The following is a 16,505-nucleotide window of genomic DNA, read 5'->3' as shown; positions in this document are numbered from 1 at the left end:
TCTAGATTCCACATATAAGTGAAATCATATGGTATTTGTCCTCCCCCGGCTTTGCCCATTTTTTAAATGATATGTTTATCTTTTTGTGGTGCTTTCAAGAACTTTTTACGTATTCTGGATACTAGATCCTAATCAGATACATGATTTGCAAATATTTTCTCCCAATTTGTGGATCACCTTTTCATTTCTTGATAGTATCCTTTGGTGCACAAAACTATTTAATTTGATGATTTGATGATAATTTGATGATATTTTTAATTTGTTGCTTATACTTTCCGTATCTAAGAAACCACTGACTATTCTAAGGATGTGCAGATTTATACCTATGCTTTCTTCTAAGAGTTTTGTAGTTTTAGCTCTTACACTTATGCCTTTGGTCCATTGTAAGTTTTCTATATGGTGTGCAATAAGGACCCAGCTTAATTCTTTTGCATTTGGATGTCCAGTTGTCCCAGCACCATTTGTTGAAGAGATTCTTCTTTCCCCAACTGAATGGTCTTGACACCATTATCAAAAATCAGTTGGTTATAGATACACAGGTTTATTTCTAGACTCTCAATTCTATTTGTATTGTGTATAATTTAAATTTATGTTATGATGATTTGACATCTTAAAAATCCTTTCTGGATGGGAGAGAGGCTGCCCTCTCCCTGGGCTTATCAATTCTTAGACATAGCAAAAGGCCCAGACTATAGCATAACTTTGATATGCTTACTAATCAATCTAGAGTCATACCTCCTGTTTCTGTCCCATGAATTCTGGGAGGCAATATTCCTCTGCCTTAATTATCCCAGGGCCAAGTACCAGGCAACTAGAGATCACCTCTATAACCCAAAACTTGCTGAACTATTTACCTGGCCCCACCTTGCCTTTCCTGTGGAAATCCCAGGTAAGGCCATGGTCCTAGTGCTCCCTCCCTCCATCTGCTGTCTCTTAACCACCCTGGTGTTTTTCTATGTGTTCTTGTGTGGCATGCTATGCCTCCTGTCTCTAGGATGTGTGAGTATAATTAACTTTATTTTCTATGTGTCTCCTGTGTCTTCTCTTATGACCATACCTGACTGACCATCTCATATAAAAATACAAAACACTATTCCGTTGATCTATGTGTCTATCTTTATGACAGTACCATAATGTTCTGAATATTATAGCTTTGTAGTAATTATCAAAATCAGGAAATGTAGGACTTCCAACTTTGTTCTTTTTCAATATTGCTTTGGCTGATAAGGGTTCTTTGCAATTCTATATGAAATGTAATATTAGGTTTTCCATTTCTGCAGAAAAGAGTATAGGGTTTTGTTAGGGATTACACTGAATCTGTAGATCACTTTGGAGAGTATTACCAACTGAACAATATTAAGTCTACCAATTCATGAACACAGGATGTTTTTTACTTATTTAGGTCTTTAATTTCCTTCAAAAATGTTTCATAATTTTCAGTGCAGAAAAACTGTACTAAACATTCAGGGCTACCCACTGCACCACTGCAGAATGAAGAAATGAATCAGCAATAAAAGAAAGAAGGTAAGGTTTCAGATTAGAGATGGGAGATATATTGTCCTTTCCATTCTTGGCCATAACTTAGTGTAAAAGGAAGGTGAAGACCACCACAGTGCCCATAGTGAGAAAATACTCACTCTGAGATAGTGAGAGCAGCTATCTTAAAGAGCAGTGTCTGAACTGATTTATTAGTCATCTCTTGCTGTGCAAATGTTAATCCAAAACTTTAGTATCTTAAAACAAATATTTAATACTTTACAATGTCTGTAGTGAAGCATTTGGGAGCAACTTATCTGCAAAACTCTGGGTCAGGGTCTCTTGTGAGGTTGCACTGAAGTTGTTGGTTGGGGCTGTCATCATCTGAAGGCTTTACTGAAGCCAGAAGATTCTCTCACAAGATGGCTCACTCACATGGTTGTTGGCCTCTTTATAGAGCTGCTTGAATGTCCTTATGACATGACAGTTGGCTTCCCTCAGAGTGAGTGATCCAAGAGAGAGTACAAGGAGAAATACATAATACCTTTTATGACCTAATCTCAAAAGTCACACACAGCCACTTCCACTATATTCTGTTTGTTAGGAGAAAGTGACTAATCCAGCTCATACTCAAGAGGAGAGGAACATGCCCTACCTTTTGAACAGAGCGGTGTCAAGTAATCTGTGAACATATTTTAGAACCTCCACACAGAAGAATGTGGTCACCTCTTCCATATGTCTTAGTCTGACATGGCACCAAATAAACATTCCAAAAACAAAAGCAAAAACCCACTGCCAAAACCTGGTACAGCAGTCCCTCTTATGCATGGGGGATATGTTTCAAGATATATACAACATATATGTGTGTATGTATGTGTGTGTGTGTGTATATATGTGTGTGTGTATACATATATATACACACACACATACATACACACATATATGTGTATATATATACAATGTTTTTCCTATACATTAGCAATAATAACTAATAAAGTAGAATCATAACAATATACTAATATACTAAAGTAAAAATGATATGAATGTAGTCTAAGTATTTTCATGCCCTGTACTGAACCTTATTCTGATGATGAAGTAAGATGATAAAATGCCTACATGATAAGATGAAGTGAGGTGAATGACACAGACATTGTGACTTAGCATGTGGTCAGCATTCTCTCCTATGGTCAGGCTACTACTGACCTTCTGGCCTAGGAAAGGACAAGGCTCATCTGCTTCTAGACTGCAGTTGACTGCATATACCTTAAACCTCAGATAACTAAAACCACTGTAAATGAAACCACAGATAAGGGAAAACAATTGTCAGTTATTTACATAGATTCTTAGAGATAATACAGAGGCCAATAATGACACATTAGAAATGTCTAGTGAGAAGATATTTTTGTACATTTTTTAAATGCTTGCTAATCCTTTTAGAATGCAAGTCAAATCAATTGAACTTAGATTTTGAATATTTTCCTTGAAAGAATACTACTGTAAATGAGAAAATGAGAAACTGTGAATATGTACTTTATAACTCTTTTGAAATTTAAGAGATAGGAAGTTCATTAAAATGGCCCTGACTTAAAGTAGCCATGAAGGTTTAGAGTTAAAAATGGAATTGCTTTGGTTGTCTGATACTTCCTTTTAGTTCTAGGATTGCACACTAGAGACAAGTAGACTTGTTTGTGATTGCCACTACCACTATTGGCACAGTAGTGTTTTTAATACCTAAGAGCTTATGATTATAAAATGAAGTTCCCTATGATATACCAAAGATGTCATGTGTGTGTCTAGTTTTAGGTCCAGTATTGCAAATAAACTATTCAGTAGCTCTCAAGAGAAATAACATTCTGACTCTGAGTATGGGAGTAGCTAAATTCACAACCAGCTTAATAACTAAATAGAAGGATCGGCACATGGTGTTAAAAACAACATTACTTTGTGGAGTGAAAACTACAAACTTAGAGATGTGCTCTTAAAATATTTTCCTGAAAAGATGTCCATGGGTCAGCATTATTCATCACAACTTTCCAGGAATGTGAAAATTGATTCATGAGTATGAAGTTATGGGACACTGAGCAGAACATCAGGAAATGATGCTGCAAGTAATTTTCACACATTAAAAAACCTCCTGTTGCAAACGTCTGTTATGCCAAGGACAATTACTCATACTATCCTGCACCTCCAGTCTCAGGACTGCTCATTCTACTTAATATATTACAGGACTAGCATATTAAAGTGTGAGAAATACTTAAGAGCACAAAGTCTCTCGGATTCATCATCTACACGTCAGCCTGGTCTTCACAGGGACTTACATGCCCAGTAGGTAGTGCTGGTTGCAGCTCAGGACTCAGCTGGGACTGTCAGAGCATCAGTTCTTTCCTTGGGAGCCTCTCTGCATGACTGTCTGGGCCTCCTCACAGCATGAGGGCTGTCATCCAACAAGTGGAGATAGAAAAATGCAGATCTTGGCAGTTACAGTGTTGTGTCATCTGCATTCTAGTAGTCAAAACATGACCCAGCAAGGGGAAAGGAAAGGAACTCCACTTCTTGATGTGGGAATGGCAAGATCCCTTTGTAAACTAGCTTGTGAGATGGGCATTAGAACACAATCCTCCCTACATTTGTTCCTTTCCTGTATGGTCCAGTTCCTCTGAATAAAGGTATTTACAAAATGTCTGTATAAGGAAACACACGAACATTGTAAAATTTTGCTATCTCCCTCTCTCTCTCCCTTTCTTTTCCTTTCTCTCTCTCTTCTTCTGGACGGAAGGATAGACAACCATATATAAGATCAGGATTTCCTAATTTGGGAGTTTCTCTCCTTTAATGCACCCACCTGCACATGTAGGTACTATCAGACCATCACTCCAGGATACTGGGAGACTGGGACTTGGGAAACCATTACAAAATATTGCTTTGGCTGCTACATTGGCTTTGAGAAATAAACAGTTGGGGTCTCTGACAGAACTCTCGTGTGTTTTGAAAGTAGGGTAAAATGTAAATCCTTCACAGTTTCTGATTTAATGATGGGAGATATTTTTGTGACCACATTTGTAAATACAATTGACTGCTTTCAATAAGAAAAGAGAGGTGGAGCCAAGATGGCGGCATGAGTAGAGCAGCAGAAATCTCCTCCCAAAACCATATATATTTTTGAAAATACAATAAATACAACTATTCCTAAAAGAGAGACCAGAAGACACAGGACAACAGCCAGGCTACACCCACACCTGCGAGAACCCAGCGCCTCGCGAAGGGGGTAAGATACAGGCTGCGGCCCAGCGGGACCCGAGCGCCCCTCACACCAGCTTCTGGTGGGAGGAGAGGAGTCAGAGCGGGGAGGAGGAGGGAGCCCAGGACTGCTAAACACCCAGCCCTAGCCATCTGCACCAGAGCACAGACACAGTGCGTGCATGGGGTGCTGGATACTAGGGAAACAGGACAGTAAGACCTGTGAGAGGGTCCCCACAGCCAGCACCCCTGGGACAAAGAAAAGCGAGAGATTTTTGAAAGTCTTAAAGGGACAGGGACCCCACAGCTGGACAGAAGCATCCACGGACACTTAGCCGAGCAGCTGGGAATCCCAGGGAAGTCCGGGAGCCCTAACCCCCTGGGGGGCAGCGGCTCGGAGGGCCCTCACGGCAATAAACAGCCTGCCACCTATCCCTCCCACACATACCCAACGTGTCTCCACCATATTGGAGCAGCAGACTGAGGCCGGCCACACACACAGCAATCGCGGAGCTTAACTCCACAGCAGCTGGGCAAGAATCAGAGGCCCCGTCTGTGTGCAGCTGCCCAGCACAAGCTGCTAGAGGTCACTGTTCTCCCAGAAGAAGAATGCCACAAACCAGCAAGAAGGGACGTTCTCCCAGCCAACACATGCACCATCTTCCTGTAACTACCTCTATCACCATGAAAAGGCAGAAAAATTTGATACAGACCAGATTAACCCAGACAGTCTCCCCTGAGAAGGAATCAGGGGAGAAAGACCTAAGCAATCTCCTTGAAAAAGAATTCAAAATAAAGGTCATAACCATGCTGACGGAGCTGCAGAGAAATATGCAAGATCTAAGGGATGACGTCTGGAGGGAGATTACAGAAATGAAACAATCTCTGGAAGGATTTATAAGCCGAATGGATGAGATGCAAGAGGCGATTGATGGAATAGAAACTAGAGAACAGGAACGCATACAAGCTGACGCAGAGAGAGATAAAAGGATCTCAAGGAATGAAACAATATTAAGAGAACTGTGTGACCAATCCAAAAGGAAAAATATCTGCATTACAGGGGTACCAGAAGAAGAAGAGAGAGAAAAAGGGGTAGAAAGTGTCCTTGAAGAAATAATGGCTGAAAACTTCCCCAAACTAGGGGAGGAAATAATTGAATAGACCATGGAAGAACACAGAATTCCCAACAGAAGGGACCCAAGGAAGAAAACACCAAAACACATAATAATTAAAATGGCAAAGATCAACGACAAGGACAGAGTATAAAGGCAGCTAGTGAGAGGAAAAGGGTCACCTACAAAGGAAAACCCATCAGGCTATCATCAGACTTCTCAACAGAAACCTTACAGACCAGAAGAGAATGGCATGACATATTTAATGAAATGAAACAGAAGGGCCTTGAACCAAGAATACTGTATCTAGCACAATTATCATTTAATTATGAAGAAGGGATTAAACAATTCCCAGACAAGCAAACATTAAGGGAATTTGCCTATCACAAACCTCCTCTACAGGGTATTTTAGAGAGACTGCTCTAGATGGGAGCACTCCTAAGACTAAATAGATGTCACCAGAGAAAATAAAATCACAGCAAAGAAAGCAGACCAACTAAATACTAACTAAAGGCAAAAAATAAAATCAACTACCCACAAAGGCAGTTAAAGGAAACACAAAAGAGCACAGAATAAAACAACCATCATATAAAGAATGGAGGAGGAGGAATAAGAAGGGAGAGAAATAAAGAATCACCAGACAGTGTTTATAACAGCTCAATAAGTGAGTTAAGATAGACAGTAAGATACTAATGAAGCTAACCTTGAACCTTTGGTAACCACGAATCTAAAGCCTGCAATGGCAATAAGTACATATCTTTCAATAATCACCCTAAATGTAAATGGACTGAATGCACCAATCAAAAGACACAGAGTAATAGAATGGATAAAAAAGCAAGACCCATCTATATGCTGCTTACAAGAAACTCACCTCAAATGCAAAGACATGCACAGACTAAAAGTCAAGGGATGGAAAAAGATATTTCATGCAAACAACAGGGAGAAAAGAGCAGGTGTTGCAGTACTAGTATCAGACAAAATAGACTTCTAAACAAAGAAAGTAACAAGAGATAAAGAAGGACACTACATAATGATAAAGGGCTCAGTCCAACAAGAGGATATAACCATTATAAATATATATGCACCCAACACAGGAGCACCAGCATATGTGAAACAAATACTAACAGAACTAAAGGGGGAAATAGAGTGCAATGCATTCATTTTAGGAGACTTCAACATGCCACTCACCCCAAAGGATAGATCCACCAGGCAGAAAATAAGTAAGGACACAGAGGCACTGAACAACACACTAGAACAGATGGACCTAATAGACATCTATAGAACTCTACATCCAAAAGCAACAGGATATACATTCTTCTCAAGTGCACATGGAACATTCTCCAGAATAGACCACATACCAGCCCACAAAAAGAGCCTCAGTAAATTCCAAAATATTGAAATTCTACCAACCAACTTTTCAGACCACAAAGGTATAAAACTAGAAATAAATTCTATAAAGAAAACAAAAAGGTTCACAAACACATGGAGGCTTAACAACATGCTCCTAAATAATCAATGGAGAAACGAACAAATTAAAATAGAGATCAAGGAATATATGGAAACAAATGACAACAACACAAAGCCCCAAATTCTGTGGGATGCAGTGAAAGCAGTCTTAAGAGGAAAGTATGTAGCAATCCAGGCATACTTAAAGAAGGAAGAAAAATCTCAAATGAATAGTCTAATGTCACAATTATCAAAATTGGAAAAAGAAGAACAAATGAGGCCTAAGGTCAGCAGAAGGAGGGACATAATAAAGATCAGAGAAGAAATAAACAAAACTGAGAAGAATAAAACAATAGAAAAAATCAATGAAACCAAGAGCTGGTTTTTTGAGAAAATAAACAAAATAGATAAGCCTCTAACCAAACTTATCAAGAGAAAAAGAGAATCAACACACATCAACAGAATCAGAAATGAGAAGGAAAAATCACAACAGACTCCAAAGAAACACAAAGAATTATTAGAGACCATTATGAAAACCTATATGCTAACAAGCTGGAAAACCTAGAAGAAATGGACAACTTCCTAGAAAAATACAACCTTCCAAGACTGACCAAGGAAGAAACACAAAATTTAAACAAACCAATTACAAGCAAAGAAATTGAAGCAGTAATTTAAAAACTACCCAAGAATAAAACCCCCGGGCCAGATGGATTTACCGCGGAATTTTATCAGACATACAGAGAAGACATAATACCCATTCTCCTTAAAGTTTTCCAAAAAAATAGAAGAGGAGGGAATACTCCCAAACTCATTCTATGAAGACAACATCACCCAAATACCAAAACTAGGCAAAGACCCCACCAAAAAAGAAAATTAAAGACCAATATCCCTGATGAATGTAGATGCAAAAACACTCAATAAAATATTAGCAGACCGAATTCAAAAATACCTCAAAAGGATGATACACCATTACCAAGTGAGATTCATCCCAGGGATGCAAGGATGGTACAACATTCGAAAATCCATCAACATCATCCACCACATCAACAAAAAGAAGTACAAAAACCACATGATCATCTCCATAGATGCTGAAAAAGCATTTGACAAAATTCAACATCCATTCATGGTAAAAACTCTCAGCAAAATGGTTATAGAGGGCAAGTACCTCAACATAATAAAGGCCATATATGATAAACCCACAGCTAACATCATACTGAACAGTGAGAAGCTGAAAGATTTTCCTCTGAGATCGGGAACAAGACAGGGATGCCTACTCTCCCCACTGTTATTTAACATAGTACTGGAGGTCCTAGCCATGGCAATCAGACAAAACAAAGAAATACAAGGAATCCAGATTGGTAAAGAAGAAGTTAAACTGTCACTATTTGCAGATGACATGAAATTGTACATAAAAAACCCTGAAGACTCCACTCCGAAACTACTAGAACTGATATTGGAATACAACAAAGTTGCAGGATACAAAATTAACACACAGAAATCTGTGGCTTTCCTATACACTAACAATGAACTAACAGAAAGAGAAATCAGGAAAACAGTTCCATTCTCAATTGCATCAAAAAGAATAAAATATCTAGGAATAAACCTAACCAAAGAAGTGAAAGACCTATGCCCTGAGAACTATAAAACACTCTTAAGAGAAATTAAAGGGGACACTAACAAATGGAAACTCATCCCATGCTCTTGGCTAGGAAGAATTAACATCGTCAAAATGGCCATCCTGCCCAAAGCAATATACAGATTTGATGCAATCCCTATCAAATTACCAACAACATTCTTCAACAAACTGGAACAAATAGTTCAAAAATTCTTATGGAAACACCAAAGACCCCGAATAGCCAAAGCAATCCTGAGAAGGAAGAATAAAGTTGGGGGGATCTCACTCCCCAACTTCAAGCTCTACTACAAAGCCACAGTAATCAAGACAATTTGCTACTGGCACAAGAACAGAGCCACAGACCAGTGGAACAGATTAGACACCCCAGACAGTAACCCAAACATATATGGTCAATTAATATACGATAAAGGAGTCATGGACATACAATGGGGAAATGACAGCCTCTTCAACAGCTGGTGCTGGCAAAACTGGACAGCTACATGTAAGAGAATGAAACTGGATTACTGTCTAACCCCATACACAAAAGTAAATTCAAAATGGATCAAAGACCTGAATATAAATCATGAAACCATAAAACTCTTAGAAAAAAACATAGGCAAAAATCTCTTGGACATAAACTTGAGTGACTTCTTCATGAACATATCTCACTGGGCAACGAAAACAAAAGCAAATATGAACAAGTGGGACTACATCAAGCTGAAAAGCTTCTGTACAGCAAAGGATACCATCATTAGAACAAAAAGGTATCCTACAGTATGGGAGAATATATTTGTAAATGGTAGATCCAATAAAGGCTTGACATCCAAAATATATAAAGAGCTCATGCACCTCAACAAACAGAAAGCAAATAATCCAATTAAAAAATGGGCAGAGGAGCTGAGCAGACAGTTCTCCAAAGAAGAAATTCAGATGGCCAACAAATACATGAAAAGATGCTCCACATTGCTTGTCATCAGAGAAATACAAATTAAAACCACAATGAGATATCACCTCACACCAGTAAAAGGATGGCTACCATCCAAAAGACAAACAACAAGAAACGTTGGTGAGGTTGTGGAGAAAGAGGAACCCTCCTACACTCCTGGTGGGAATGTAAACTAGTTCAACCATTGTGGAAAGCAGTATAGAGGTTCCTCAAAATGCTCAAAATAGACATACCATTTGACCCAGGAGTTCAACTTCTAGGAATTTATCCTAAGAATGCAGCAGCCCAGTTTGAAAAAGACATATGCACCCCTATGTTTATTGTAGCACTATTTACAATAGCCAAGAAATGGAAGCAACCTAAGTGTCCTTCAGTAGATGAATGGATAAAGAAGATGTGGTACACATACACAATGGAATATTATTCAGCCATAAGAAGAAAACAAATCCTACCTTTTGCAACAACATGGATGGAGCTAGAGGGTATTATGCTCAGTGAAATAAGCCAGGCGGTGAAAGACAAATACCAAATGATTTCACTCATATGTGGAGTATAAGAACAGAGAAAAACTGAAGGAACAAAACAGCAGCAGAATCACAGAACCCAAGAGTGAACTAACAGTTACCAAAAGGAAAGGAACTGGGGAGAAGGGAGGGGTAAGGGAGGGGAAGAAGAAAGGGTGTATTATGATTAGCATGTATAATGTGGAGGGGGGCACAGAGAGGGCTGTGCAACACAGAGAAGACAAGTAGTGATTCTACAGGATCTTACTACCCTGATGGACAGTGACTGTAATGGGGTTTGTTGGGGGTACTTGGTGAAGGGGGGACCCTAGTAAACATAGTGTTCTTCATGTCATTGTAAATTAATGATAACAAAATTAAAAAAAAAGAAAAAGAAAAGAGAGCATGAGCATTGGCATCAGGGACTCCTGGGAACAGGATATGAAGGGCCATTTTAACAGATCTAAGTAGATAAGTGATCCCAAGTGGAACCAATAGGTAAAGAAAATACCTAGGAATAGATTAATTTTGGAAAGAGACAACTAGGAAGTATTTTTTGATCCCAACATATTTTTATTTTGAGAAATAAATTTTAAAATAAAATTCCACAATTTTATTTTGAGAAAATTGAATTATTCCCTGGGATCTCTAATGTGAAGTGGGAGGTTACATTTTAAGAAAATGCTATAGGTCAGTATCTCTAGCATATCCTAGAGGTTATTTGAACAGCATAGTTTCTAGAAGTATAGCATATTTACATCCACATATATAGCAGGCAAACTGTTTCTTAGTAGAGGTCTAAATTTCAAGAAGAGTTAGAGGTTTGGGTGTATAGTCAAAAATCTACTATTATCAGTTTACTCCTTCTTCACTAATACTTATGGTCATGACTTTATAACATGCTGATACTGAACATCAAATCTAGGGGGTTTTTGCCTAATTTTTCCTCTATACATGTGTTATGACAATAGCTACCAACAACCATCATTAGAATTGTTGTGTTTGTCTTCTTCACTAGATTATGAATCTCTGAAATTCAGAATAATGTTTTACTTATTTCTGTGGCCCTCAAATTATTTAACACAGTGTTTTGAACAGAATAGATACTTGATATTTAGTAGAACCAACTTATTTCCTTAGGTGGTCATTGCATTCAAGAGCTACAATTGCTGTTTTATATGAATTATAGTATTGTATCAATTATAGTTAACAGTAATTACCTACAATTTCATTCTTAATTAAGTGATATCAAATATAAGTTTTCTCATGGTATACTGTTCTGCATAGTAAAATTGCCCAGATTTAAGGCCTGTTGTGTATTGATCATTTGTATTAATGCAAATAGATAATTATTTAAATGGCCCAAAACTGATGTAAAGCCATCTGAAAAAGAGGAAGCAAAACTGTCAATTAAACTGGATCTATATTTCTGCCTTCTTTCAGCTCCCAAAACTACCAGAGTACCACATGCTTTGCCCACTGATTTTACCATATTTGTCTGTCTCCTCTCCAACTGCATCAACTGTGCTGTCTGGATGCAGACGAACAAATCCTCCAGTAAGCCTGTTGTAGAATTGAAGAGTATTTCCTTTCATAAACTTCCATCTTTCTGCAGCCCACTAAAAAACCAAAAACAAAGAATACCAGTGTGAGAAGACACAGAGAAGAAATTACTAAGAAATACCCCTTACTAAACATTATATACTGTTTTAACACTCCAAGTAGCTATTTGTACACTGTTTGTACCAAATAATTTAAGGGCAAAAGTAAAATCTTACTGTTTCTTTTCTATTAAGTTCTAGCTTCTGTCCTGAGGATATAAGGAGAAGACCATTAATTCCAACAATATAATGCTTTCCTCAATCGCCATAAAACAATTTTCCAAGAAATGTATATACATGATACTCACTTGCAAAGATGATACTGTTATCCCTGGCATAGAGTTCTCTGACAATTTTACCATCATCTTCTCCTTGATCCAGCCATCTGTGGAAAGAAAAGGGAACTGAGTATATTCTGGCTTTATATTTATACTAATTATGGGCAATTATCTACCCAAGTCAGAAATAATGGATAATGGGAATTGGAAAAAGTCATGGATCTCTAGTAGAATAGAAAGTGGAAAAGGAAATGCTCACAATGACTATGAGAGAACAAGGGAGGTAGGAGAAGATGCTATCAGGTAAAGATGAAATATGTCTTTCCCTAATCCAGAGGTAAATTTCAATTAGCCTGCCATGGTCATAGATTTTACATTCACTGGACCAATTAGTTATCCTGTTCTTTGACCGCCAACTACAGTAAAAAAATAATCGGTTATTTCATAAATGGCTATTATTTGTCCCGTGGGGAAAGAGGCAGAAGAATGTTGAAAAAAGAGCAAATCTATCACCACTATTGGAAAAATAAGCCAGAAATTAAGACCTAGTGACAGTGGGTCAGCAATGTCATTATTATATAAATATTCCACATTCAACATTTACTTTGTACATTCATTATTTTTGAACCTAATTTTGGACCTAGTCCAAAGGGAATAAGTTTTCTTGCCAGAGAAATATATCTTTACATATCATCCTTCTGATATGTAAAGAAAAATCACATTCTAAAATGTATCTTAATTTATCCAGAAAGACTTAAATTTGTATCATGAGGAATGATGGTAAACATAATGGATACTTTTCTAAATAGAAGAAGCAGCCCCTAAAATAAATGTTCAAAAAGGCTACTCAACAAAGCATCAATGATCAGGAATAACCAAATAAGCTACCCATTTCTTCCAAACGCAAGAACTTGTAACCGACAAATATGAAATGAATTTGTTCAGTGTAAAAGCACACCTACAAACCTGTGACAGAGGAAGGAATATTCATGGTTTGTTGTAGGATCTTTGATTACAACATCATCAAGAAACCAGCCATTTCCTAAACACAAATTACAGAAAGAAAAATGTGGTATGAATATATATGGTCCAGGTATTAACTAAAGTTTTGTAAAAGAGCTTCTAGCTTCCAAAAAGGTGATATGGTGCTGAATAAAAAATACTTTGTAAGCTAATAGGTTTAATAGTAATTAATTTAAAAGTATCTCTATATATGCATATTATCTACATTTTTAACATTTTTTCCATATATAAGACCCAGGACTGGATTTAGAACTAGAAAATATGAGGTTTTTGAGGAAAGCCTTTGCACCTATGTAATAAAGCTTTCATACTTCAAATAAAGCAATATATAAGAGAAGTGGTAAGAAGCACTAAAAAATATTTCTTATACATATAACAAAAGCACAGCATATTTCAAGGCCTCATGTTTTATGATATCTATTTCAATGTAATTTTATGAACACTTGAAATAGAGCAATTCTAAAATTGTTCTTGATTTCATTAACTGCATTTATAATCCTGTACCCAGCACCTTACAACAAATATATATCTGATGAGTTAGCAATGCTTTCTATTTCCAGACATGTACATAAAAGTTATTAAAGTTCAAACTTGGGGATTAAGTCTATGTAAATACACATCTATGTTTACATAATGTATATATGTATATGTACACACACACACGCACACACACACACACACACACACCAAATATCTAGATAAGCTAGAAAATGAACAGTCATTCAGAAACTGTCCAAATATAAACAGACTGACCCAGTACATATGAAATTAGTAACATCTTTTTAAATATTTAATTTCACATTAATTTGCTAACTGGAGTTTGTTAAAATACAATTTAATTTTATTTATAGATAAAATGGAATATTAGAAATAGTTATAGTGGGTTTATCTATACAAAAAGCCAACTCAAAATATATCTTCTGTAATTTAAAGACACTTGAGTTTATGAGTTAATACTTATCAACTAAAGGAAAAATCTCTTTAATAAAGCATACTAAGGCCTTCATTGCCTAGTCCGTGCCTACTCTTCAACTTCATCCCTCATCCCATACTCCCATCATTGAACCATGCCAAACTCCTCGTAGTTCCCTAGCTCAGTGGTTCTCCAACTTACCAAGTATCAGAACTACCAGAAGGGAATATAAAAACACAGATTGTTGAGCCCCTCATCAAGTTCCTGACTCAGTAGACCTGGGGTAGTCAACCTAAGGTAACTAACTGTCCCAGCTTGCTCCTGACAGGGAGGATTCCCAGGAGGTAGGTTTTCCAGTGTCAAAACAAGGATAATCCTAGGTAAACCAGAATGGTTGGTCATCCTAGAAAAGACAATAATGGAATGTTTAACAAGATCTCAGGCAATGCTCATGATCCAGGAATGATACTTTTTAAAACCACTGCTATAGATGATCAATATTCATGATCCTATGCCTTTACACACACTGTTCCCTCTGCCTGGAATGTCATCCCCCAAAATGCTTTATTTCATTTCATTTTAAGTTTTGCCAAAAAAATTACTTGTATCCTTTAAGGAAAAAAAAAATGTTACCAGAATTCTGAAATGAGTTTTAAGAACTACTGAAGAGTCTGTAGAAAGAAAACTCTTGGAAGAGATGAGGTACTGATTTAAAAAATACTTTGTAAGTTAATAGGTTTAATTAGTAATTAGTTTTAAAGTATCTTTATAAAAATATATTATCTACATTTTTAACATGTTCTAACCACACATAAGAAAGATACAGGATTGGACTAAGAAATAGAAGAGATGAGGCTCTGAGGAAAGCCAGCTGTCCCTGGAAGCATTAGGCAGGAAGAATAGGAGTTAAAGAGTTACATAAAGTTTTACTGAAATGTGTTTTCTAATACATGTAATAAGGACTTTATATTATTCAAAATGTTATTCACCACTTACTGTAATATTTATTTTGTATTGGACTGGGTTTAGGAAAATATCGTTAGGATAAAAGAAGTATTGAAACCATGTATTATTACAGCAAAGAAGGAAAGAAGGAAGGAAGGAAGGACAAAGAAAAAATCAATTAGCTTAGTCTATAGCTATTCAACCTTCTTCTTTGCCTATGTATGACATACTAAAACCAAATTTGGGTACTATTGTTGTATAAAGAGTTGGTGACTTGCTGTAGCACAGACAAGGCTATGTGCTCATTACACTGTTTCCTCTTTCTACTTATACAAGACTATATTTCCCAGCCTCCTGTGAAATTAGGTAGAGGGCCATAGGACACATTTCTTGCCAATGGAATAAGAACAGAAATATTGTTTCCGAGTTCAGCTTTTTTACATTCTACATATAAGTGAGATCATGCAATATTTGTCTTTCTCTGTCTTTTTTCACTTAGCATAATGCCATCAAGTTTGGTCCATGTTGTCACAATGGTACAAATTCCTTCTATTTTATGGCTGAATAAAATCCTTTCTACTTATGACCACATTTCTCAATCCATTCATCCAATGATAGATACTTGGTGGTTTCCATGTAATGGCTATTGGCTAGTGTAAATAAATGCTGCAATGAACATGGGGGTGCATCTATATATATATATATTTGGTATCATTAATGTATAATTACATGAACAACATTATGCTTACTAGACTCCCCCCATTATCAAATCTCCAGCACATACCCCACTACCATCATTGTCCATCAGCATAGTAAGATGCTATAGTCACTACTTGTCTTCTCTGTGCTACACTGCCCTCCCAATGTCACCCTCCCCACATTTTGTGTGGTAATCGTAATGCCACTTTTTCCCCTTATCCTTTCCCTTCCTACCCATCCTCCCCAGTCCCTTCCCTTTGATAGCTGTTAGTCCATTCTTGGGTTCTGTGAGTCTGCTGCTGTTTTGTTCCTCCAGTTTTTGCATTGTTCTTATACTCCACAAATGAGTGAAATCATCTGATACTTGTCTTTCACTGCCTGGCTTCTTTTACTGAGCATAATATCCTCTAGCTCCATCCCTGCTGTTGCAAATTGTAGGATTTGTTTTCTTCTTATGGCTGAATAATATTCCATTGTGTGTATGTACCACATCTTCTTCATCCATTCATCTACTGATGGACACTCGGTTGCTTCCATTTCTTGGCTACTGTAAATAGTGCTGCGATAGACATAGGGTGCATATGTCTTTTTCAAACTGTGCTGCTGCATTCTTAGGGTAAATTCCTAGGAGTGGAATTCCTGGGTCAAATGGTATTTCTATTTTTAGTGATTTTTTGAGGAACCTCCATACTACTTTCTACAATGGTTGAA

At 37.2% G+C, this 16,505-nt stretch overlaps 1 protein-coding gene across 1 annotated transcript in view; it reads right to left on the bottom strand.

Annotated features, from left to right (window-relative positions):
- The window catches only part of LOC118908913 (lipoxygenase homology domain-containing protein 1), a 378,634-nt gene that overhangs the window by 193,891 nt on the left and 168,238 nt on the right, over positions 1–16,505 (bottom strand). Inside the window, exons 9-12 of the mRNA XM_036878936.2 lie at positions 13,181–13,256; positions 12,245–12,321; positions 12,114–12,145; positions 11,825–11,954 (exon numbers count right to left, since the gene is read on the bottom strand). Coding sequence (XP_036734831.2) covers positions 11,825–11,954; positions 12,114–12,145; positions 12,245–12,321; positions 13,181–13,256 — 315 coding nt within the window. The remainder of the gene's footprint in view (positions 1–11,824; positions 11,955–12,113; positions 12,146–12,244; positions 12,322–13,180; positions 13,257–16,505) is intronic.

This window comes from Manis pentadactyla, chromosome 3 (genome assembly GCF_030020395.1).
Source record: "Manis pentadactyla isolate mManPen7 chromosome 3, mManPen7.hap1, whole genome shotgun sequence".
Taxonomy (NCBI): domain Eukaryota; kingdom Metazoa; phylum Chordata; class Mammalia; order Pholidota; family Manidae; genus Manis; species Manis pentadactyla.
Note: the sequence above shows the minus strand (reverse complement) of the source record. Positions and strands in the feature narration are given on the sequence as shown.